Raw genomic sequence first — 25,581 nt, forward strand, 5'->3', positions numbered from 1 at the left:
AACCAACCAACCCAGTAGTGCCATTAAAGTAATGATAAAAATAGCCTCCACTGACCCGTGCTCCATAATACCAATCTTAATATGGATGCATTGCTGATAAACATTTTAAATAAATTGCAGATTCTTTCATCATATTTTTTTTCTGTCTGTGAAAATGAAACTTGAAAGAATTTGGCCATTTATAACTTGGGTGAAAATGATAAACCCCTGGAGGGGATTATTTTGAAAACCCTCAGAAAATAACAACTCATGTCCAGGGAATATTTGTTTTGATAGTGATTACTGTAATCCACTGTTCACACAAACCTGGGTACTCATCTGCCTTTTAAATCATGACTTTACTTAATAGTGTCGTTGCTTCAGTTTTGATTTAAGAACGGTAACACTAAACCTTTTGTAAATATGATAGTATCGTGTGTTTGTGTGTGTGTGTGTGTGTGTGTGTGTGTGCGTGGATGTGTTTATTTCAGTATTATTTTTTAAAATAAAGGGTGGCATGTATATGACGTATTGAGAGACACAACATGCTTCAGTTACATTAAGCCGTGATTACATCAGTGCAGTCTCTGTTGCTGAGCAACACGTGTTAATAATAAAAACACGGACAGGTTTAAGGAATGGATTTTTATGAACGCGGCTTTAATTGTTATTGTTATTGCTGTTGTTTACTCATTTGGTGAGTGTCTGTGCTCAAGGCGGTTTTTTTTAATGGTTTATCATTACTGCCATTAATATGGAAAAATGAAACGTAGCATTCTGTTCTCATCATACCCTGGTTGGGATCAACTGAGTCTTCTATCAGTGAGTAAACTTCATATCAAATCATTTTCCAGACCTGGCTGTCTGGGTACACTTTATATTAACTCCTTCTACAATCCTGACTGCCAAAAGATATCAGTACGTTGTCCTCATCCATGCATGCCTGTCATACAGAAACGCCCGACACCCATGAACATGACTGCGCTGTTAGCTGTTAATATAAGCTGTTGAGAAAGAGCAGTTGGGCCATTCTCTTGTATTGGGGCTTTTCCACTGTGTACAATGGAAAAGCCAGTGACTGATAAAGGTTTAAATAAATTAAGAATTACGAGGATTTTTGACACATAATGGTATTTAGAAAAAGTAAGTACATTTTATTATTTATTTACATTATTTACCGTTTTATTTTAGAAAAATTAAGTACACGGTCTCCCATTTTTGTATCAAACACAAGGAATGGATGAAGTAGCATATAAATAAAAGGAGTAGATGTACTGGCTTTGAATTTAATTTGTTCCATTGGCCTGTGATAGTTTATAATGTGGGGCTGTGAATTAAATGGTGGCTGATCATTGTGATGAAAGATTATGTGTAAAATCCATGGGCTTCATAGGAAATCCATCGGAGGTGTTTTTTTTAATAGGGAATAATATGGAATAAATGTGTTTGATTAAACATGGCATGCTTTTCCTTGGCCCAAGTTTGGGTAGTGCTTCCTGAAAACACACATGCTTTTTAGGGGCTGTCCTGTACCTGCCTTGGGTCAATGGGGCGAGTTACACCGAGTCAGGTGTCCGTGGTGGTTTTAAGTGCTTAATTTAAGTCATTAACTGGCTAAAGAGTCACACACCTTGTTCCTGGGGATTAAGTGGCTGCTAACTGAACAGAAACCATACGAACCTGACATTGCGTTCCACTAAGACTGGAGTTAAACCTGCAGGCATGGCGGCCCTCCAGGACTGGAGTTAAACCTGCAGACACTGCGGCCCTCCAGGACTGGATTTCAACCTGCAGACACTGTGGCCCTCCAGGAGTGGAGTTAAACCTGCGGACACTGTGGCCCTCCAGGACTGGAGTTAAACCTGCAGACACTGCGGCCCTCCAGGACTGGAGTTAAACCTGCAGACACTGTGGCCCTCCAGGACTGGAGTTAAACCTGCAGACACTGTGGCCCTCCAGGACTGGAGTTAAACCTGCAGACACTGTGGCCCTCCAGGACTGGAGTTACACCTACAGACACTGTGGCCCTCCAGGACTGGAGTTAAACCTGCGGACACTGTGGCCCTCCAGGACTGGAGTTAAACCTGCAGACACTGCGGCCCTCCAGGACTGGAGTTAAACCTGCAGACACTGTGGCCCTCCAGGACTGGAGTTAACTACAGACACTTGGCCTCGGTGAGTTAACTGCAACACTTGCCTCCAGACTGGAGTTAAAGACCACTGTTTTACACATTCTCCCAATCAGTCAAAACATTACATGTGGAAATTTTGCCTTATTATTATTATTATTATTATTATTATTATTATTATTATCAGAGGGGAGGGAGCTGCACAGTTTAATATGAATATCACGTTCCCTTCTGGATACCTGCTATTAATGTTACTAGTAATACAAGTTTGACATTTTTATATGAACACTTTCCAATATTAACCTTAACTTAATTCTCACTTTAATTTAAGAGATCCCCACCCACATTTGCTAGGAAGGAGGGAATGGTCAGTAAGGCACTACCCCAGTAAGGATCCTCCAAAATTATATTTTCCGTATTGGTGTGATTATATGTGTATTCCTTTCCTGAAAACCCACATTGAAAACATGATTTTGTCTTGTTGTTATGCTTATTGAAAGGATTTCAAAACTGAAAAGCTTTTAAAAAAAATGGAAAACAATTATACACAGAAAACAAGATTTGTGTGAATAAATTTATTTGTGAGCGTGAGGTCACAAGTTCAAGCAAAATTTGTTTTTGCCAGTGGAATCTCAGCTCCGCGTTATCTAGGATTTCACTTTTAGCATTAATTTCACTCGCAGCGGAAAACAAGACGGTGTTTGTATCACGGTCCGCCTTTGATCTGATTACTAAAACAAAGCAAGCCTCTGGAAAGACACCGATCCACAACATGGAGAGTGAGAGGCCTCGCACGTCTGTTCATAAATACATCACTCTTTCCTTTTTTTGCTTTGTGCGCAATGACTGCACAAACAGTAAACAATTTAATCTGCGCTCCATCCAGATTTCCTACTATATGTTCCAAGGGATTACATGGCAGATGACTGGATTACACAATTAATACTCATGTGGACCGCGGGGGACGACCGGTGATCTGATATTGACACCCAAATTTTCAGTGGCGGTCAGAGAGGAAAAGGGGTTAGAAGCCGAGGGGGGGAGATCAAGCTCAAGTGACAATATTTAGTGATGGCAAATGTAAATAATATGGATTTAAGAAACCAGCGTCACCACAACATGTCCATTTCCCGATAATGTACTGTAAGAACTATCTAAACCGTGTGCTGCTGTGTTTATGTCAACAGCCGAGCACGCTACGGTTTCATTTATGCCTGCTGGTTTTCTCTGAGCTGATTGGGGGGAGTGGGTGAGACAGAAATGGAGATGTGCGCTGTGACTGTTACATGAATTTCACTTTGTTGTGCAAATAAAAACTCAACATCTCAGGGCGCTGAACTGGCTCTGGGAAAGGGATCTGCAGATTTACAGATGAAGTGAAAAGTATTCATCATTTAAATAATAAATCATGTAAATTATCACCTATATTTTGATCGATTGATAGGTAGACAGATGGATGGATGGATGGACGGCTGGGTGGATAGATAGATAGATAGACAGATAGATTCTTTATCATCCTCCAAGAGAAAATTTGTCTTCATAGTCAGAACATGTACAGTCCACATACGCAAAGCCCAAAGTAACATGTCCAGATATAGTGTGCATCATACGCACATTCAACAAGCTTATAGAACGTTATCTATCTAAGCTGGACTCTGCTTTTTCACAATGGGAACTTATTTAGTTATGATTTCAAGACACCACGGTGATTTTTCAGTCGACTGAGCAGTTTCCAAACACTTTAAATGTGTTTAAAAGATTTGTATTAGTGATGGGTTAAATACACTCTACCCCTACCCTTAGGGTCCACCCTACCCCACCCTAAGCGTCCATTCTAACCCTGCCTGAAAGCTGCACAAGAATATGGTGAATTCATCCTCAATGTGACATAGTAATGAATCCCATCAGATCCCTGTATAGACTTTGTTTTCATCGCTTTAATAAGAATCAGCTTTGAGGGGTGGGGGGGGGGGGGACATGGTCCTGTCACAGGACCTTAAATGCGCAAGTTAGATTTTCTCCGACATGTTTGTGTAACTTGATTTATTTTTCTCTGGTGATCAGCTCTATTGCCTTTTAAATGTGTATAAAAACAGGGGGGAAGGAGAAGACATCCGGTTCCTCCAGCCTTGACACTGATCAGGATCTGCGACTCTCGGGTCGTTCATTAACTTCCTGCCTGTCTCTCCAGTGGAGCGGTGCTGTTTGACCACTGCTTGCCTGCTATGTGCAAACAATGGTGATTAAGCAACAGATTAAACCTGCTCATTAATAATGAAGGGGCTTGTTTTCCCTTTGTTTCCTGTCCTTTTACACTAATAGCCACATTAAAAGCTGTTTACAAGCCGCCAATGAGAGCAACTGAGGGAAAGCACTTAACGTGATGCCCTAAAGATGCTTGCTGCATTTAGAGAGGAATGACACCTGATCAATGAGGTCCTTAAAGTAAGATTGTCTGAGTCAAGCTAGCTGGAAGATGCTCAATAATAAAGACATAAAAGAACTGGCTCTGAACCAATTTGTTAATTATGAATGTGGAAGTTAGGCAACATTGCTTAATTGTGATCCGCATTTGCCCCTACCTCCTCGGCCTTTCGATACTCTGGATCCGACCATTAGCGGGAGCATAGATCAGTGGTGTTTACTTTCAGCGCTGATTTCCGTCACCGTTTCGAAACCTGCTATTTTTCAGCGAATTGGGAGGATTTTTCAGTGATGCGAATCCAGCCAAATCCCATGTAAATGAACAAGCTATTTTGGATAGCCAGTGTCACCCGTATTTGTTTATGTTTACGGTCTGAAATGAGAGAAACCGGTAGAAGCCGGGCAGATAAATATAATGAATATATTTAGAGGAAAGATCATAACTATATTTGATAAAATTCTAAACCAAACTAATTGCCTCAAATAAATAGCATATAAATGAAACTGATCACAGAGGATGTACTGGGCGCCATTTTGTTTTTAGTAATGAGGACAGGGGGAGGACAGTAATGCCAGATAACTGCTGTTATTCTGGAATATGATGTTGAATGCACACAGTCTTTCCTGTCCTAAATGGCATACATTACACATGCATAATGCTTACATTAATATAATGTTAATAACACAACATTAATATAACATTAATAACACAACGTATTTATGAATGACACCGTGACACACGATACATAAAACGACCTTTTCAAATGAGAAATAACCCATTATGTCACCTCACTTAAAATTCCTGGGTACATTTATGAATGATTAATAAAGGTGTTATGCAGTGGTAATGAAGGCATTGCACATGCTTCTTGAGTGCTTTAGGAACACTTCATTTAACGTGTGGCCGTAATTCATAACACTTTTTATGATTATGATTTACAGTGCTCTGCCCGAGGAATGTTTAAGAGTAACCAAATAAGATGTACGAAACCTGTTACAGTTACTAGCAGCAACTATGCTCCGTGTGTACAACGGTTTGATATGTAGGATGTAATATAGTTTCTGTTTCATCCATAGAAAGAATAAGAAATTAGATTTTAGATTACAATGCAAACACAATTAATCTGATGGAATATACAGAAAAATAATTATGCTGTTTTTTCTATGTATTTATTTGGCTGAACCTTTCATTCAGGATTACTAACCAGACTATCAAAGGGGTTTATATAAGTGCATATGGTAAGGACAGCAATAATTAAGCCCTGTGTATAGAACAAGAATTAACACACTAAAAGCATAGCATTAGCTACCGAGTGGCACAAACAAAAGCTGTTATACAAGTGTACACTCCTTTCTTTTCCACCTGTCAAGTTTAAGTGGGAGGTTAAATGCAAGCAGGTCTAAAAGCTGTAGTTTACAACAGTCCACTTTCCACAGCAACTGACATGAGTCGATTAGCTAAGGGAAGTGCCAAGTCTTAGAATGAAGTGGTAGTGTGTATCGCACAACAGTAATTTTATGTCCCTGGAACTGCATCAGGTACTATACATTTAAGCACAGTTTCAATGGCACGTTCTGGGTGAATGAGGCATTCTAGAACAGAGCTCCAAGATGTGGTGAGTGATGTCACAGATAACACGGTTCCATTTCATTGGCCGTCATGGAGAACAGGTGTGGCAGGGTTCCCCTTTATTGGAGAACATGCATGGACTCATTGGGGAGGTATCTTGAGGTGATCGAAGCTGGTAAATTACACAGCTCAAACGGGTGAGAGAGGAGTGATGAGAGGATGGCGATGGGGAGGAGCTGGGCCTTTTTAGGTGACCAATAGGAAAGCACCAAGGTAAAATTCAAGGGGTCTGCTGGTTTTGTTTTTCACCTTAAAATCAATGCCCAATTCAGAACCAAGACGCCGGGCATGGGGAGCTGACTGTGTAGTACCCTGCATGGATCAATTATTTGTTGAAAAACCTGCTGCCCCAGTAGGTCTCCAGGGGCTTGTATCAGGAAGCAGGATTACCGAGTTAGCTGGATAACTGAGTAAAACCTAAAACCACCCCCTGCAACATGGACTGAAGTAAAAAGAGTTCTAGGTTTTATTTAGTGCAATACAGTGAATGTCCATTTCAAATGTCTTGCTTATAATTATTATTATTTTTTTTTAGCTAGGACATATTTTACAAATGTAGGATGAATACCTTTTTGTAAATAAGTTTTCATGTCTAACACCTGCAATTCCAATTAATTGTCTGAAATTATTTGGGATTTGATTCATTCTTTGATTTGGTTGATTAAATGAGAGGTTACACTAATTTGTGTGATTTTTCTGAGGGGGGAAATTTAGAGTTGGGAGACAATGCAGCTCCATAAGTCCCAAGACCCAGCAATTCATTTTTCTCCCCTGTAGGGGTTGTGAGTGTAGTCTTAATCTGAAGAACTATTTTTTATACTGTGCTGAAACCCACACTACAAGGGACATTCAGTAAAAAAATAATAGCTTTGACAATATTTTCATTTCAGCATTTTTGTCATCCAAGACACTTGTATTGTGTGAATGAAAACTAAAATGCCTAAACTTTTTTTCTGCTGAGTTTCCAGAGGCTATCTGTAGACACGGATTCTGAGTACATTACAGTGTTTTTAGCTGCAGGGGGTCATTTAGGGTCAGGCTGTTATGCAGTGTCTTTATCAAAGACACTGACACACTGTGTAACATAAGGCCAATGACATCATAGCTTTAGATATCTGAATACTTCACCATAAATTTTTTCAGTCTGAAGTGATTTAGTTTGTTGCTGAAGTAAGGTGTATTCAGATTGTTTATAACGAATAGAAACAAGTTATGTTACTTATTTGCTAAACTACATTTTCACTGCTTCTAACTGAATTCTAACATCTTGTAGATGCTACTAGAGGGCTCACAGTTTATTCGCACTTCATCTGTTAGGCCGAAGCCTATTAAGACTAGACTGCGTTACTTGGCCCTTTACTCGTTGTCGCAGCTGACAAATGCAGTTTGCCTGCAACTTAAATGGGAGAAAATGTCACAATTTAAGAGCCTCGTTATTTCGTGTGTTCTTGTGTGGTTGTGCGCGCCTGCTTATTCCTGTTTTCACGGTCGCCCGTTATTAACGGTTGACCCGTCAGGTTTAAACGTTGCGCAGATCATTTTTAATAAAGTCTTCTGCCATCTGTCAATCAGCAAACTCGATGTACGTTAAGCAACATATTATGTACAGACAAAATGGGGTTGGGAAATTACAGTGAACTTACATTGGGGTATCTAGTCTGAAATAATTAGAATAATAAGTTATAATATAATATTTAAGAACTCGTTTATTTTTAATTCGCACGTGAGGATACATGCTAAGTGTAGCTATTAATCGATTTTTATATTGCCTTATTTAAATGTTTTCTGTTTGAGTGCAAGTTCGGATATCTCCACTGCTCATCATTTCCAGATATAATTACAACGTGTTTTCTTTTTCATCCCCTTGTATTCTTGGACTGGAATAAGTAGTCTATAACCGATTTATGTTTATCAAAATGTTGAAGTTACTGAATTAAGACTTGTATATGTCCTCGGGTCCAGCTGTATAAATGCAAATTAAATGTGCCGCTTCGAATGGTGTGAAGCCTAATACTTAAGAGGAATGTTATTTTTATTCGATCAGTTGAAGTTTTAGCTTGAGACAGTTTATGTGTGACAAAAGCATCATTTCCTAAGTCTTTTGACTTAAGTAGCCTATCTACTACAATTCAAGTAGTCTACCTTCGGTAAACTAGCAGTAAATCCATAGTCGCCGTCAAGTGCCCTGTACTTGTAAAGTGTTGAGTTTGAGGATACAAGGTTAAACATGACCAGCAATGACTGCTTATGTTGCCTATATTGGGCCTACTTTTTGTACTTCATCATGAATTTAATAGAGTGCATGCTTAAATATCATATTTTTTGTGCTCTTTAATATGGACGTTTAAATCCGAATTACAGTTTAGTGCACGTTGTTCGTTTATGTTAATTTATCAATCTCATTTTAACCCAATTTCCCTGATTTATTTCAAGTTTATATTGTACTTTCTCTTGAAAAGCCTTACGCGCATTAAAATGTGTGTTTTTATTTAATTTGTTTAACCATGAAGTATGAATAGCCTATATTGCTTTTAAAACATTAAGAGCGTTATATGGATCTGAACGAGGCTATGTTTCTTCTTTCTTTTAATTATAATATTTCAAATTAACTTTTTGTAGCATCGGGATGTGTAGTTTAATTGTAAGCCGGAACATCTGCGTAGTTAGGTAGGCTAATTGATTTCACTGTGCGAGAATGCGCTAGTTTCGTACAAGGTGTACACAGACCGACATGAATTGGAAGTGTTCATTTTCTTATCCTATTAAATGGGATTTCACAAGTGTAAAGGCCGCTGCTATTCGTTCAGGTCGCGTTCCCTGTGTGAAGTGTTTGTATTGGCTGAAAGGAGTGTAATTTTCACGCTTGTCTCTGTTGTCCGATAGCGCGCCTGTGTAATTTCTCTCCTCTTCGTTCTCTTCTTTTCACGGTTTCATATCCCCTGGCATAACCTCGATGTTAGACGGCACGCGCAACAGAAGAGATAAGAGCCGTTCGAGACGCGCGAAACAGATCTACAGAACACGTTGAATTTTCACGCTGTCCAACTTTACCTGACAAAGTCAAGGAAAGAAACACTGTGTTCTTGTCAGAAGACGGGAAGGGGTGCAGGGCATGCAGAAAACGGGCGCAGCTCAGTTTTGCCGAGACAAGTTACGCCGCATCCTGTATTCGGTACGGTAAGATACCAACTGCAGATGATTGTACATGCCGATGTATTTCAGTGGCACGCTTACCGGATAATATGAGTTGAGCGATCGCTAAAAAAAATAATCAATTTACTGCCTTAATTCGTGTGATCACTGGTCTGTAGGTACTTGTTACGTGTTTGCTTGCGCTCAGATGAACCTTTATAGAACAGTTGGTATTGTCTAATAGGCCTATATGAAAAGTATATTATAAAATATTTTTTAATGTTGTAAAATGGGAGCCAGAAAAAATAGGGGTAATCCCAACTGCTATTTTCAACCTGCTGTTGCAAAAGGGACATTAGAAATTAAAGCATTAAAATTAAGGGCATGGGTGTGTTGGAGGGGTTGGGGTTGTTTGTTATTTCAGATGAAATTTCTTTGCAGAGAGATTCTTTACAGAAGTTGTCACAAAATGCTAATTTGCATCTAGTACCCTGAAGTTTACGACAATACTGTAATGAGGTTGTGGTGGTGTTAGTAGTAGAGGAAGACAAAAAATAACTTTAGACATATTTATAGTTTAATAGCTGTTGACTGTAAGCAAGGCTGTATAATATTAATGTATTATAAAGAAGAATGTAAAGGTCCTAGAAATTATGACCTGTTCATTTTATACATGCATCCAATACCTTTTTGGAATATGTTAAGAAGAGTTCAGAATTATTCTTGAAAAAAGCAAGGTTCATATCACATTAGTGATTTATCAAATGGAGATCAGTGAGAATCAAAGTAATCTCAGAGTGGATATTCAAGATTTATATTGGGACAGACGATATGGTTACAATCAGAGGGATCACATCCATGAAGGGCATTGTGGGACATAAAGTCCTCCAGGGATATGATGTGTCACTATGAGCAGGGTGTTGTGGGAAGTGGAGTTCTATTGAGATATGTATCAGTGTTATCAGGACATGTTTGGCGATGAGCAGGGTGTTATGGAAAATAAATTCCCCAGGGATAGATAAGCAGCGTTTTGTGGGACGTTTAATCCCTCAGGGATGTGTATCAGAGCAGAGCGGGATGTCCTGGGAAGTGGAGTACCCAAGGATGTGTGTTGAGATATTTGCATAAATAATCTTTACAAGAACATTTGTGTAAGTTGGCAAAACATTGAAGGCCGTTTAAATACGCCGTTAACATAATGCGTTTTGAAACCCCAAAAGTGGCTACTATACAAAATTTTTAAATGTTTCAAAACTGCTGCTCAATTCATTAACAAATCCCCTTGGCGTATTAAAACACCAATTCATCGCAAGTAAGTTTCCATAACTGTATGTGAAGAAAACACTTGTTATTCGTAGTTGGTATAGGGTGGCTGCAGACTGAGCCCAGGTGTGTGTCTCTGACAGACTGCATGTAGAGTGCTGTGTTCAGCTTTGGGGCTCAGACTATGAGGTCAAAGAGTAGAAGCCCTCGAAAAGGTTCTTTACAAGGGTATCAAATATAGTTAGACGTTTCTGAGAGAGGATTTAGATCATATTCATTCATTCAACACTGCATTGTCCTGACTGTCCAAGTTATTTTCTTTCACTTTGAAAATGAGTAATGGACAAAATTACGGTCTTACCACAGATGGAAGGGAGACCAGTTTTCTGAGTTTGGTGGTAATACATGTGATCCTATTAAACAGTGAATATGAATGACTTGCCTGCCACGTCAACAGTAAATTATGTTAAAACCAGAAAGATGGCCACGGGTGCTGAGCTTCACACGCCAATTCAGTGTTCAGCTTAGTGCTTGGCACAGTAATTGGCACAGTGTTCAGCTCAGTGCTTGGCACAGTAATTGGCACAGTGTTCAGCTCAATGCTTGGCACAGTAATTGGCACAGTGTTCAGCTCAGTGCTTGGCACAGTAATTGGCACAGTGTTCAGCTCAATGCTTGACACAGTAATTGGCACAGTGTTCAGCTCAATGCTTGGCACAGTAATTGGCACAGTGTTCAGCTCAGTGCTTGGCACAGTAATTGGCACAGTGTTCAGCTCAATGTTTGGCACAGTGATTGGCACAGTGTTCAGCTCAGTGTTCAGCACAGTGATTGGCACAGTGTTCAGTAAAGTGTTCAAGGTAAAAAAAACTCCATGCCATACTACAGTGGAAATGCTGTCCTTGTATCTTGAGTACACAGCAATAAAATCCATAATGGAAAGCTTTACTTTTGTGTTAATTAACATGACCAATTATCTTATAGTACTAATTATGTATAAAATCTGTGATGAGTAATTATGCGGTACAGAAGGTACTGAATTTCCAGTTGAATGTAATGAAAGGGGACAGATGGAGACTAAATGTACATGTTGCACTTACTTTAGGAAACGTGTTTCATTTGTATTTTTATTAATTTGTGGAAATGGTTCACAGGCTCCAGCTGTTAGTCAGGACTTCATTGACCCGTTAAAGCCGTTGACTGCACAGTTGCCTCATCTCATCCTTGGTCTGAATTTTTTTTCCTGGGTATAAATTTGCTACTGATTTTGCCACAATATAGAAAATCAGCTCACCTGCAGCTCTCCAATGGCAAGGCAGCAAACCGCTGGCCTTGTCTTGCAGGTAAATAATGAGCCTAGATAGACTGAAAGGCCTTCTCTCAATATCAGCTGTTCTTCTGTCCATGACCCTTTCACAACTGTGAAGTGTGCGTACAGAAATTCAGATATTTCACTTATTTCTAAAGGGAGCATCACATCACGTTGGTTAGCAGCCTAATAACTGAACTGATTGATTACTTTTTAATAATCACACAACACATATATGCATAATGTGGCCTCGGAGAGCACTTTGTTATAAGTGCCTAATTCATACTTGAGATCAATTAACAGGTCATTAAACTTGGGTGGAATCACGTTTTCCTTTGGAAACTGGTAGGCATGCTGCTAAGTATGAATGCCCCATATTAATTTAAGCACTGTTATAATCAGCAACAACAAATTATTTCCTGTGGTGGATACTGTGGCACCTGAATATTTTAGAAAGAGATTGCATTTATTGCATTTATTAATTGATTAACAAACTGGTGGACTGACAGATAAATTCACAGTGGGAACCTGAATAGGATTTTGGACATCTGGTCACTGAAAGCAAACAAATTCCCGAAAATGAAGTTTTCAAAGACAAACAATGTATAATGAGCTAAATCGATTCTGTTATTTTACAGACGAAATCACAAAGAACTTCAACTCATGTCCTCTAGAACATGGGTGCAATTAGAACCTCTTATCACAATCTAAATGACCTGTTCTCATTAGTGAACTTTCTCCTGTTTTACAGGTAATACCTGCTTTTTACATTCAGTGTGGGGAAGGGTCTTTTGTTTAAAAGAACTGAAGACATGGTGTTGAGCATTGAGAAAATAATGTTGTAGAGCACTGGACAGTTTTTAATTTTACAGGTGGTTGGGTCTTGTTCTTGACTGCAGCTGTTTTTTGAAAACTCACCGTTTCACCTTTCTTTCTTTGTAATTAATTTAAAAGTAATTTTGTGTGTTTTTTTCTATTGATCTGGCTGCTGAGTATCTATATAAGTATATTACCTCATTGTTTTTTTTGTTTTTTAATCACTGCTTTGATTGTTTCTAGTGATCTTTGTCATGTGCTTAGTACACCAATGTAGGCTTTCTTTGAAATGTTTGTCTTATTGTTGTCATTATTAAAGAGTATGTGCATGCCGTGCCACAGTTTTCAACCAGTACATCTGTATGATCTTTTTGTAACAGTAAATATTGTAATATTGTAAATATTCTGCATAGAGTAAAAGTAAGTTAACGCCTTTGCATTAATCCCTTTTTCATACTCACACAAAATGGCCCACACCCAAAACTTAGAGAGGCGCAGACTGGTGAAGCCTAAAAATAAAGAAACCAGAGAGTCCTTAATCCTTAAGGAGGAACTTGAGTGTACGACTCTGGTATCTTTATATTATTCTCTTTCATACTCAAGGAATGTTACAGCTACAGCTACTGCTGTATTAATGCTCTATAGACAGAAACTGCACTATGGAGTTCATAATGCACCTTACCGCTGTTTATGCTATGGCGGCTTGTTCAATTAAAAGAATTTCTTTCATGTTGGTGGCGGTAAGTTAAGTTCACCATGTATTAAATAGGCATGCACTGGTGTATGAACATTGCTGTCAGTCCTTATACATCCTATTATAATCCAAGCTTACTCTCCCAGCTAGGAACGGCCGGTGATTTGTGTAGGCCCATCTGACTGTCCGCCAGTTCGGGAGGAGCTCGGACAGGCACACGTTCCCCTCTGAAGCTCATCTGACTGTCCAGCACTGCCTCTCACGTACAGTCCAGCAGCTGGGCTGCAGAGGGGTGTACTTCACACACAGGTGCGCAGGTAGACCGTAGGCGGCTGGGCTGCAGAGGGGTGTACAACACGCACAGGTGCGCAGGTAGACCATAGGCAGCTGGGCTGCAGAGGGGTGTACAACACGCACAGGTGCGCAGGTAGACCATAGGCAGCTGGGCTTCAGAGGGGTAAACAACATGCACAGGTGCGCAGGTAAACCATAGGCAGCTGGGCTTCAGAGGGGTATACAACATGCATAGGTGCGCAGGTAGACCATAGGCAGCTGGGCTTTTGAGGGGTGTACTTCACACACAGGTGTGCAGGTAGACCGTAGGCAGCTGGGCTTTTGAGGGGTGTACTTCACCCACAGGTGCTCAGGTAGACCATAGGCAGCTGGGCTTCAGAGGGGTAAACAACATGCACAGGTGCGCAGGTAGACCATAGGCAGCTGGGCTTTTGAGGGGTGTACTTCACACACAGGTGTGCAGGTAGACCGTAGGCACCTGGGCTTTAGAGGGGTGTACTTCACGCACAGGTGCGCAGGTAGACCGTAGGCACAGGTCCGCTGCCCCTGTGGCCAGCTGATAGGGACTTTAAGCACCGACGGCTGCAGATACTTGAGCGTACGAATGTCTGATTTCTTTATTTCTGCGCTCTGCTAGTCCGTACCTATAACTTTTGGGCGTGAAATAGAGACGAATGCGAAGGTGTGAATTTACTTTTGCTCTATGCAGAATGTTTACAGTGTTACAATATTTGGCCTGCTCCCCGTCTGCCGCCGTAGCCTGCCGATCTACTGTGTGAAAGTAGCATTTTCTCCCGGAGTAGATCAGCACGTTACAGAGGCATACAGGAAGCATATCAAATTCACGCACGCGCTAAAGAGCACTGGTTTATTTCCGCTAACTGTAGCTGTACCCGCAACCATCAATGCTTGAACTCCCTTATCTGCTGTTGTGGGGCTGCTGGCTGCAGCTCTCTTCCTCCATGATGGTCCTCTCGGTTGCATTTTTACGCCTTCGCGCATCGGCAAAGGGGGCGAAGCTGGAGCCGCGGAGGTTACACGCCGTCCCTTACCTGAGCCGTACTGCTGCCGTGCGCACTCGTTTAGTACACTTAGTACTGGCGCGGGCTGCTTCCTAGCGGCTGTCCACTTCAGTACAGACGCACCTAAGCCCATCAGACCTGTCCTTTATTTATCTGCACTGGACTAACGGCATGGGTGCAGTTCTCACCCCACATGGGGAAACCTCAACCTGCATCAAACTGCTCTCCTCTCCCAGGACCCCCAAATCCAGTCCATCACTTTTTGTGCATCTATTGAAAGTTCATGAAAGATATGACTTTTTAAACTGCCAATGAATTCGTAGGTCTTTTGACATAGTTTTCTTTTTTCTGTCTTTTTTTTCTTTTTCTTTTTACAGTTTCTGTAAAGTTATTGTTATTGTTTTCTTGTAAAATTAACAAATTATCTTTCTGATTTCAATAATAGATCTGTTTTAAAATGGCTTTTTTTGTTGCTGATGGAAAACATTTTTAGATGTATGATGTGCTTCTGCATAGCTATATGTCTATGTGTGCGTCAATATGTATTCTTTGAATATGTATTGTTTTGCTGAAATTATTGTATTTACTTGTCAGCCCATGCTTCTGTTTTATATCAAACTTCGAGCTGACTAATTTGAGCACATTTGAGTTGATTAACAACGTATTAATTAAATTTAGCATTGACTTGAAGCAATGATAGGCACAAGACCCAGGCCTAATGTTGAAAGTACATGCAAGACCCCTTCATACGCTTTAACTTCCTCTGTGGTAACAATGCAAGACTGGAGTTGACTGCATAGAGAAGCGGCTATGGTCATCGTATGAAATGTATACTCCAGGACAATGTGTATACCTCAATCACATGCAGTGTGTTTGTTGTCCATTTTTCTTTGTAGTGCAGGCTTGTCTGCATCTTTTGGGGTGACATTGCTCTTGGGGTGTCAATGGGGAATTGAGTAATCACCTGGAATTTACAAAGGATCTTTCATTCCTGACAATGTCAGTTGTGCTTCCTGTTTGTGGCAGTCTGAAAGTTTAAGATAAACGTGACTGTTCATTAGTTTAAATTGAAATTACATATGGCAGTCCCAAGATACAGGAATTGGCTTTGTGTCTTCTGGGTCTGTTTTAATAACATTTTCATCACATATGAAGTTTGTCAGATGAAAATAGTATAGTTGAGAATGACAGTTTGCCTAGGTGTTTGTAGTGGATTCCAATAACCTAAAGGCCTGGACTCATTCTCTGTCATGAGAATCATATTTCTGGTACTGACCAAACCAATGCAGTCTGTGATCGTTGCATAGGCCAATTACAATAGACTACCTGGTACACGTGCATCGGCCTAGACACCTTTCCATTTACATATTACAAATTCATTAAATAGGCTAAGCCGTTGTGTTGCGCTTTTCAATTTGTCCGTCATCGTTTTTTCGGCGCTAAGCTCAACAAGACACGCAAGGATACCAACTATCTTTCATAAAAGGCAAACAAATTAAAAATTATTATGCCATAGCTACGGAATAGGCTCTCCTCTGTGAGTACTCTGAATGCAGCGGCTAGGTTTGACCAGTATGTTCTTCCTTCTCCAGAGAAGCCCAGACTGTCTCAAGCACGTCGCTCCTTACCCTGCTATTCTGAATCTCTGGGTGTTCTCCTAAAGGCTATCCGTCTCTGTCTCTACGGTTTGTACACGTTTACAAGTAGAGCAGCCTACGCATCCGCTTTTATTGTTTGATTATATGGTAGGTTGCTCATCACTGTCCTACCCATCCCTGGGTATTGAAAAAACCAACGGCGTTTGTTGCCAGTATTATAATAACTACTGCACTTTGACTATAATTGTCACATTATCATTGTGATTGGCAGCCAGTTGCGCAGATACAATTAATTAATGCCGTGTAATGAAGGCAATTATACACAACTCGGTGCCAGTTTTCTACATAAAGTTTGGGGGACTAGAATCGCGTAAATATACCAGTATTGACAGAGTGTGATATAGTCTAGAGATATTAGGAACGGCACACGTACCGTATGACCAGGTATGTCTTTTACTTGCATTTCTGTGTATTTTCAAAAAATTAATTGATAGGCTATACGCCAACATCCTCCCGGTTATACTCTCGTCGATTAGGTTTTCTAAAATTTGATTCAGTTTAGTTTACCTAACACTTTTATGTTAAACTTAATAGTCATGTGTCAACCAATTTTCAAACTACAACTACAACAAACTACAACGACGAGGCTACCCAAGTCGGCTGATTCCAATAGCTTGCGCAATCAGAGATGTAAGCCGAAATACCTTAGGCAATGACGTCAGAGCACGTGTGTTTCAGGAGCCAAGGGATATTATGCTCGCATTTCAATAATTGTCTTTTACAATAAACGAGTAATAAAGAGTAGGCCTAATGGAAAACGCCAAAGGGAAATAACGCGGTCATACACTATTTTTTTCTAAGTAAAAAACATTAAATAAACTATGTCTTTACTCAGGAATTATGTTTGTAATTGTATGATGGAATAAAATAAAATTATTTGATTTCAGAAAAATGAAAAATGACCGTTATGGACCATGTCGTCCGAGAGTGAGCAACACAATTATCTTTGGTTGAATTGTGAACTGAAATAAATGTGATTACGAACTCATTTAAACATATTGACAAATCTACAAAATAAGTTATCGAACTTGAACTTGTTTTGATATATGACTTCTCACGTGACTATGGTAATGGCTGGGGATTATAACGCACGTGTCATGCTGTGCACACAATTGAAGCAATATTTAAATCAAAATGAATAATGGTGGATTTCAGCTGGCAGAGAGATTTTTCGTATTTAAAAATTATAATTAGTCGCCTAGAGCATTTTTGATATTGACACATTTAGTGTTAAATGGCGCAAATCTGGTAAGTCTTGAATCCTCGAATTGATAACATTATGATGGTGATGATAATGACGATTATTATTATTATTATTATTATTATTATTATTACTACTACTACTACTACTATTACTACTACGACTACTACTACAACTACTAGGCTACTCGAACTACTAGCTACTACTATAGTTTAAGAGGTAGAAGCAGTAGTATTATTAGCAATAGTAGTAGCAGTCGAATGAGCTTCGACCCCCCACATAAACAATTATTTTTACACGCACGATTAATTTCACCGGAGAGTTACTTCCCTGCACACGTTCTCAGCATTATGGAAGTAAAGAATTTATTAACGATTAACCGTAACATGCTGTTAGAAGTAGTAGCAGTAGAAACGGGATCATTGGACTTTACTGATATTATTAGTTATCAGCCTAATACAATGCATGTATATTGTAGTTAACTCAGTCCATCTTAAAATTGGATTGAGTAAACTAAATAATGAAGTAAACAATAATTCAAAATATTTTAAACTACCACAAGAAATCTGCGTATGGTTACTGTAGCCTACATGTTTTCTGTCTTTTCCTCCGTTATTAACACGATGCGTATTTAAGTTTTTTTTTCAAAGCCCGTGGTATTGAAGGATGAGAGCGAGTCCCATCTGCGGAATCCTGAACCTAATTTAGATCCCATCGTTTCTGCTTTTGTCTCGCCTCTACAGTCGCCCTCAAAGCACAAAACCAAGCGGCAAAGCACCGCGAAGGACGGAGACTGCTACCTACAGCAAAATAATGGTGAAAACGAAGAAAGGAACCATTACATTTTTAATAGAAATTAAAAATACAACAATACCCGCATTGTCACCTTAATAGTTACAAATGAACGTAATTGTATTTAAATAATGTCCGATGAAACAGAGCCGTAACTGGTTTGTGCGCAATACTGAACGTTGTAGAATTTGTATAAGAAGGCCAGCTGTATATTTTTGCGTGGTATTTTGTCCCACTGCTTGTACTCTTCATTACGATGAAAAATATAGCTCCTAGCGTAGGTTATGACACTGAAGACATATGTGACTGAACTGTGCGGTCAGGAGAATATTATGAAATAGCCACATTCCACACTGAAAACCAAACCAATTCTATTTTTTTCATTCAAATGATTTATAAAACACCATAAAGGCATATAGTACTGGGCAGAATTTTAGCGCGGTGGAAGAAGCGCGGTTTTGAAGTGTGTCTTTATAGCCCGACAGTTGGCTAATAATATGTGAGCTGATTTATTTTTCACTGCACAGGGACGCGAACGAAATAAAGTTTCAGCAAATTGTTAGTGCGGTTGATTTCGGCAGATTTCTTAGTAACTGAAATCTATAGGGAACGGTCGTGTGGCATTGGTTTGGGAAAGCACAGCCAAACTTGATTTCTGGCTATTGTTCTGTTTCAATCGCTCATAGATTCGTCTATAATCACATCTTTCGGTTTTTAAGATTATATTTATGAATAACAATGGGCTTCTTAATAAGCGGATCCATGCAGTGGACTTACACTCGCAATGTAATGAATCTCATATATACTTTTTGAAACCCACTCATTGAAAACCCTCGCTCGTCATAATATTAATTTCATGCTAAACGACTCGATGATATCGTTGTATGCAAGGAGTTAAAGCAGTTTAGCGTATTGATTAGCTGGTGTCCCTGAAATCTTGTATTTTTTCCAGGTCATCACTCTCCGCTTAATTGTAGTCAGTGGCGGTCGTCCTAATGATGAAAAAGATGACAGGTCGACAGCTAATCATCATTTTATTTCCCGCCTCCCATCCACGGTTTAATTTTGCGATTGATTGAAGTTGTGAATTTTTCTGACTTGAAATGTGTTCATTTCTGTAGTGCATTTTAAACGATTGGCTTTTGACCTTGTTATAGTGTGTCATAGGCTATAGCCTACACTGTATGCTTGACTGGTTTACAGGACACGGACTGAGACTGCGACAATGCGGGTTGACAATTATTATAACAGCTGTTGTTATAATAATATTAATAATTGTAACAATAACAGTGCATTATTATTATTACAATAATAATTATTATTATTATTTTGACATTTCTTTTTTTTTGATGCAACCTATACCTTTTTTTGGAAATTAAAGCATAATAGTTTTGTAAGGATCTAGGCAACATACTTTGTTGATACAAGAAGTAATAAAATGTCGCATTTCAGTCGGATTTGAGCAAGTATAAATTATGCAATAATTAAATTAAATGTCACTGCATTCTGTTTCCACTAGTGCCTTATCTTTTGATTTAAGCATCGCTATGGGTCGGGTAATTGATATTGTTTTCTTCTTCTGGTTTTACTGATGAGGTTATATTCAAGAAAATTATTAATTGTTGTTAGACTTGTTCAACGGTTGGTCGGCTCTGAGTGATTCAAATCCTCGGACAAAATCGGCTCATGCTTGATCATTCACGTGCGTTTAAATACTGCATAGTTGTAGGAGCTGTTCTTTTGGCTTAAAATCTAATTCCATGAGGTGGGTATAGCGAGATATAGACTAGGCTTATTCTGAATGAATATGTAGGCCAGTTTTAAGTATTGTTGAATTCAAACACAATAAAATACAAGAAGCTAAATATAGGTGTTCAAGAATATCTACAGTTCCGTTTGTTCTTAACTAAAAGGTGGGATTGGTGGTGGAGGTATAAACGGGTCATAATTGAAATGAGTGATACAGCCTATAAGTATGACATCATTCAGTATCTTAGGGAGAGTGTTTCCGTTAGCTTTTGTTCATATATCTCTTCAGATGTTTCTCCAATATTGTTAACAAACTATGTACATATGGTGCTTGTCGATTGGTGAGTTTTCCTCATTCAGATTGGAGGTGAACGGCGTCCGCAGCAGCCCGGGGCTTGGCTCCTGGATTAGCCTCTCTTTAGAGTTGAGTGGCAGTTAGCGAAACGTCATTGGCTCCCCGTAAAAAGGCTTTTCAGTAGCGGTGCAAGTCGAGGAGCAGAGCTACGCCAATCAACTCGCATTGAACAACACACAGGAAGTCCTTTTAAAGGGAATAAGTCGACAGGCAATGCGCACTTATTCATTCTTCATCGACTGTTAACTCGCTGGAAGAGAGCAAAGCAGCTGCCCTGAACGGATTTTATGTGTTTATTTTCGACATACGTCATTACATCTTTTATTGTGCTGCTGCAGGTTCGCATCGCAGGGGCAGACATGCTTCATTCTTTTATTTAGTAACGTTTGGATTTTTATTCTCAAAGGCGGTAAGCAAGTTATACTGTTGGCGAAGATTTCCATGTCATCCTTCTACGTTGTTAAAACAGTCAAGACATAATAGCAGATTTTACGTCTAGTTCTGTTTCAGTTGTTAGTATTAGTTTTGTGTAGCCTATAATATATTGTCTCTCCATATTTTCGTAGCCTAAACCTATAGGTAATGCTGAAAACTAGAACTGTGTGGTGCCGGGTTTATCAATTCGTGTGATTATGAACGGATTTGGCAAAGATGACATGAGGTTATAGTTTATGACTCCGTGTAGCATCAACACGGGCTACAACAGGTTGGAGCGTGCGTGGAAAATACCGTTATTAACATGACTGGGAGCGGTGTATAATAACAATACTAATAATACAAATAATAATATTGTAATTTTGGGATATTTTGTGGGATCATATGTAATGCTGGCTGGCTGAATGAAAGTATGAATTTCTTTGAGCATCATTCACGTTTAATCATAACTAAAACGTTTATATGTAGATTGGTAATAACACTCGTGTGATAATATATATTTTAAAAATAACTTAATACATTTGAAGCGAGTGAAATTAAATTGTCTGTGTATACTCAATGGGCAATAAATTTGAACAAAAATGTGAAATTGTACACACGCGTCCGTGGCAGAATAATTGGTCTTAAACTATCAAGTTGACATGATCTGTTATCTAAATATTGAATTTCTTGCACCTATACATGATTATTTTGTGCGAGCATTTCATGTCCGCTGTTTAAATGTAGAAAAACCTACTTCAGAAGTTAACTATTGTTGAAGTTTTATGATGAAACACTCGAAGAAATCTAAATAATATATAAACAATTATAGTTTTTCAAAATTAACGCATGGGCGATTCAGGAATTTTGCGCAGATTATTTAATATTTTTCAATTAAATGTCAAGTCTATGAATGACTGCAGAATTGACTGAGATAATTGTTCAATCATCAGATGCATTATTTTATATAGCTTTTGTTTTTTCTTCTTCTTCGTGTTGTTATTGTTGCTATTCATTACTTCAAGTTTTATTATTATTCTTATTATTCTTATTATTATTCTTATTATAATATTAATAATAATAATAATAATAATAATAATAATAATAATAATAATAATAATGGATGAATACATGCATTTTATTGATAAGAATAATATAATTTGTTTACCGCTGTGGAAACAATTAAGATGGGGTGTAATGCACAAATAAATAGCATTTGAATTCCCAAAAATAAAATATTAACAAGACAACATCTGAAACATTTTTATCTTGATTAGTATCAGTACCTGTGCTTCTAAATGGAAAATATGTTTCTTCTTCTTCTCTGGAATCGTTTTTCAGGTCAGAGAGAACTGAGTTATCGTCCGGTCGTCTCTGCAGCATGGACAAAGTCCTCCTCCCCGGACCCAGCGACATCGTGATGACCACGCCGCCCGGCTCGTTCCAGCCGCAGCCCCTCACGCCCCCGCGCCCCGGACACCCCTCCTCCTCCTCGCTCAAGCCCAACCAGGTGGGCCAGGTGATCCTGTACGGCGTGCCCATCGTCTCCCTGGTGATCGACGGCCAGGAGCGGCTGTGCCTGGCGCAGATCTCCAACACCCTGCTCAAGAACTACAGCTACAACGAGATCCACAACCGGCGGGTGGCGCTGGGCATCACCTGCGTGCAGTGCACGCCCGTGCAGCTGGAGATCCTGCGGCGGGCGGGCGCCATGCCCATCTCCTCGCGCCGCTGCGGCATGATCACCAAGCGCGAGGCCGAGCGCCTCTGCAAGTCCTTCCTGGGCGAGAACTCGCCGCCGAAGCTGCCGGACAACTTCGCCTTCGACGTGTCGCACGAGTGCGCCTGGGGCTGCCGCGGCAACTTCATCCCGGCCCGCTACAACAGCTCGCGGGCCAAGTGCATCAAGTGCTCGTACTGCAGCATGTACTTCTCGCCCAACAAGTTCATCTTCCACTCGCACCGCACGCCCGAGGCCAAGTACACGCAGCCCGACGCCGCCAACTTCAACTCCTGGCGCCGCCACCTCAAGCTGTCGGACAAGACGCCGCCGGACGACCTGGCCTTCGCCTGGGAGGACGTCAAGGCCATGTTCAACGGCGGCAGCCGAAAGCGCGCCCTGCCCCCGTCCCACTGCTCGTCGCTGGGCGCCGCCAAGGCCGCCGGCTCCGTCCTGCCCCACATGATCTCGGCCGACCTGGGCCAGAAGAGGGCCCGCTTCGAGGAGGACGAGGACATGGACGCCGTGGGTGGGCTGTCGCCCAGCAAGAACGCCCGCAGCTACCCGGTCATCCCCGTGCCCAGCAAGGGCTTCGGCGTTCTGCAGAAGTTCCCCGCCGCCTCGCTCTTCCCCAGCCCCTACAGCTTCCCCGCCTTCGGCCTCTGCCAGCAGAAGAAGGACGAGGGCGAGGCGGGCGGCGGCCAGAAGGGCGCGGGGCTGTCGGGCCTCCTGTGGCCCGGCCGCAAGGACGCCTTCTACCCGCCGTTCTGCATGTTCTGGCCCCCGCGGACCGCCGGCGGCCTGCCCGTGCCCACCTACCTGCAGCCGCAGCCCAACGCCCTCACCTCGCTGGCCGAGAGCCCCGCCCTGCGCCAGGCCTTCCTGGACCTGTCCGAGCCGGCGGACGTGGGCCCCGGCGCGAACGGCGCCCTCCCCCGGGCGGGGCTGTTCGAGAGCGAGTGCCCCCCCCCCTCCCTGGGCGCGGGGGCGCAGCCGGCGTCGGACGGCTGGCTCAAGCTGCTGGACGCGCCCTCCCTGCAGGCGCGGAAGGCCAGCTACCACTCGGCGTTCCGGCCGGTGGTGAAGGACGCCGAGAGCATCGCCAAGCTGCACGGCGGCCTGGATGACTTCGGCTCCGACCGCCACCCGTCGCCCGGCACCAGCTGCAGCTACCCCAGCGAGAGCGGCGACAGCGAGGAGGAGCAGGAGGTGGACGTGGAGACCAAGCAGGACGAGGAAGAGGAGGAGAGCTTCAGCGCCCGGCCGCGCGAGGCCTGCCCCCTGCAGCTGCCGGGGCTTGCCGACGGCAAGGAGCCGGAGAGGGAGCGGGAGCGGGAGCGGGGGCCGTTTCCCCCCGACGTCTCCCCGGGAAACGTGGCGGACAAGCCGGGCCTGGCTCCCCCTCCGTCTGCCGCGCTGAAAGGCCCCAGCCCCATCCCCGCTCCGCTGGAGGACACGGCCTACAAAAATGTAAATATTCCCTCAAGGCGCTTTAGCTAATTGTTATTTAAATGCAGCTCTAGGCCGGGCTGATCTTTATGCATTACAAGATTGATAGCGAGCGCTCCCTGCAGAAATGAAATATTCAGAGGACTTTTTGATTCCTCCCAATAAACCGTATTGTTTAATGGCTAAATGATATTTGTTCCTTTTGTCATTTTTTGCCTATTAGCCTTTTTAATCTTTCACCTGCCGACACTCTATTAACTGAGGCTGCGGGAAGAGCCGGCCGCAGCTGTGTCGGGTGTGAAAGATTGTTCAGGCGGCTTCGTAATCGTTTGCCGGTGGATAGCGCAAGTGAACGGGCCCGGCGTGTGTAACACAGATATAGCAACAATTAACCTCGGTGAGCTTCAGCAGATTTAGCGCACGGGCAGGCAGCAAGAACTGCGCAGGCTTCAGCTTAGGCTTTTACATTTTAAAATGATCGTTGACACCGTTTATTCGCACCGTCATAAATCTGCTTGTTTACGGTGTTATTTTAGTCGACACAGTGTATTCTGTGGAGTGGTTTAACAGGAATGCCCAACTGCCAAAATTTCAATCAAGCCTTTAAATGAAGGATCCTTCGTCTGCCTTGCATTTACAGGCCCAAAAAAACCAGACCGACGGACAGTCAGCTTTTACATCCAAAGAAAACTGCAACTTTCCAGGTGAGAATCACTGTCTGACTGTGCCTCCCTAAACTCTGGTTTTTGGAAAAGGATTCATCCCTACATTTGAAATATATTCTTTGAATTGCAGTGCGATGCAAAATTATTTTTTATTAAACAATAACACATTATTCATGTCTAAACCCGAATTAGCTATAGAGATCCATTATCAACAGCACACAAACTAAGAACAGGATAACATCACTTAATAAAACATTGTGATACAAAAAGCTGAATCGGTACAATAACAGATTGTACATAGCACTACAGCATATTGGAGGTTTGGATTATAATCTATATAAATCAATGCTCAGATTAATAGGATGTTAGATTGTTGATTCTCTGAGGATTAGTCCTTTTTGGGATAAAGGGTTCAAAAAAGCATTAGAATGATTTATGCGTTGTTTGTTTCAGTCCGGCCTCCACTAATGTTAGCATTAGGCACAAGAGGAGCATCTTCTCCATTGAAGTGCCGCAGATTGTCATTGGTGCCTACAGAAATGAAGAGTGGATCTTATCTTTTCTCTGCTGCACTCCCTCTGTTTCAGATGAAAACAAAGACGAGAGAAACTTCTTTGTCTCAGAGAGGGAGCATTCTGGGCCGGAGTACTGGAGAGAGAGTGCTGGTATGAACACCGTCTACATAACTAACGCATGCTAATCTACACAGGGCATTATTTCACACCAATCACCATAACACTGTTCATACACGTGTCAATCTACACACTGCTTTATTTCACATGAATCACCATAACACTGTACATATACATGTCAATCTACACAGGGAATTATTTTACATGAATCACCATAACACTGTACATATACATATTAATCTACACTGTGCTTT

General features: G+C 41.3%; 1 protein-coding gene across 14 annotated transcripts in view; it reads left to right on the forward strand.

Annotated features, from left to right (window-relative positions):
- skor2 (SKI family transcriptional corepressor 2) overlaps window positions 1-25,581 on the forward strand; it is a 96,921-nt gene that overhangs the window by 65,438 nt on the left and 5,902 nt on the right. For 6 of the 14 annotated variants that reach the window (XM_064308194.1, XM_064308191.1, XM_064308192.1 and 3 more), the window contains 3 exons: window positions 22,203-24,051; window positions 24,671-24,734; window positions 25,283-25,360. In XM_064308194.1, coding sequence (XP_064164264.1) covers window positions 22,203-24,051; window positions 24,671-24,734; window positions 25,283-25,360 — 1,991 coding nt within the window. The other 8 variants (XM_064308203.1, XM_064308204.1, XM_064308202.1 and 5 more) reach the window with 8 other exon arrangements.

Source organism: Anguilla rostrata, chromosome 14 (assembly GCF_018555375.3).
Source record: "Anguilla rostrata isolate EN2019 chromosome 14, ASM1855537v3, whole genome shotgun sequence".
Lineage (NCBI taxonomy): Eukaryota > Metazoa > Chordata > Actinopteri > Anguilliformes > Anguillidae > Anguilla > Anguilla rostrata.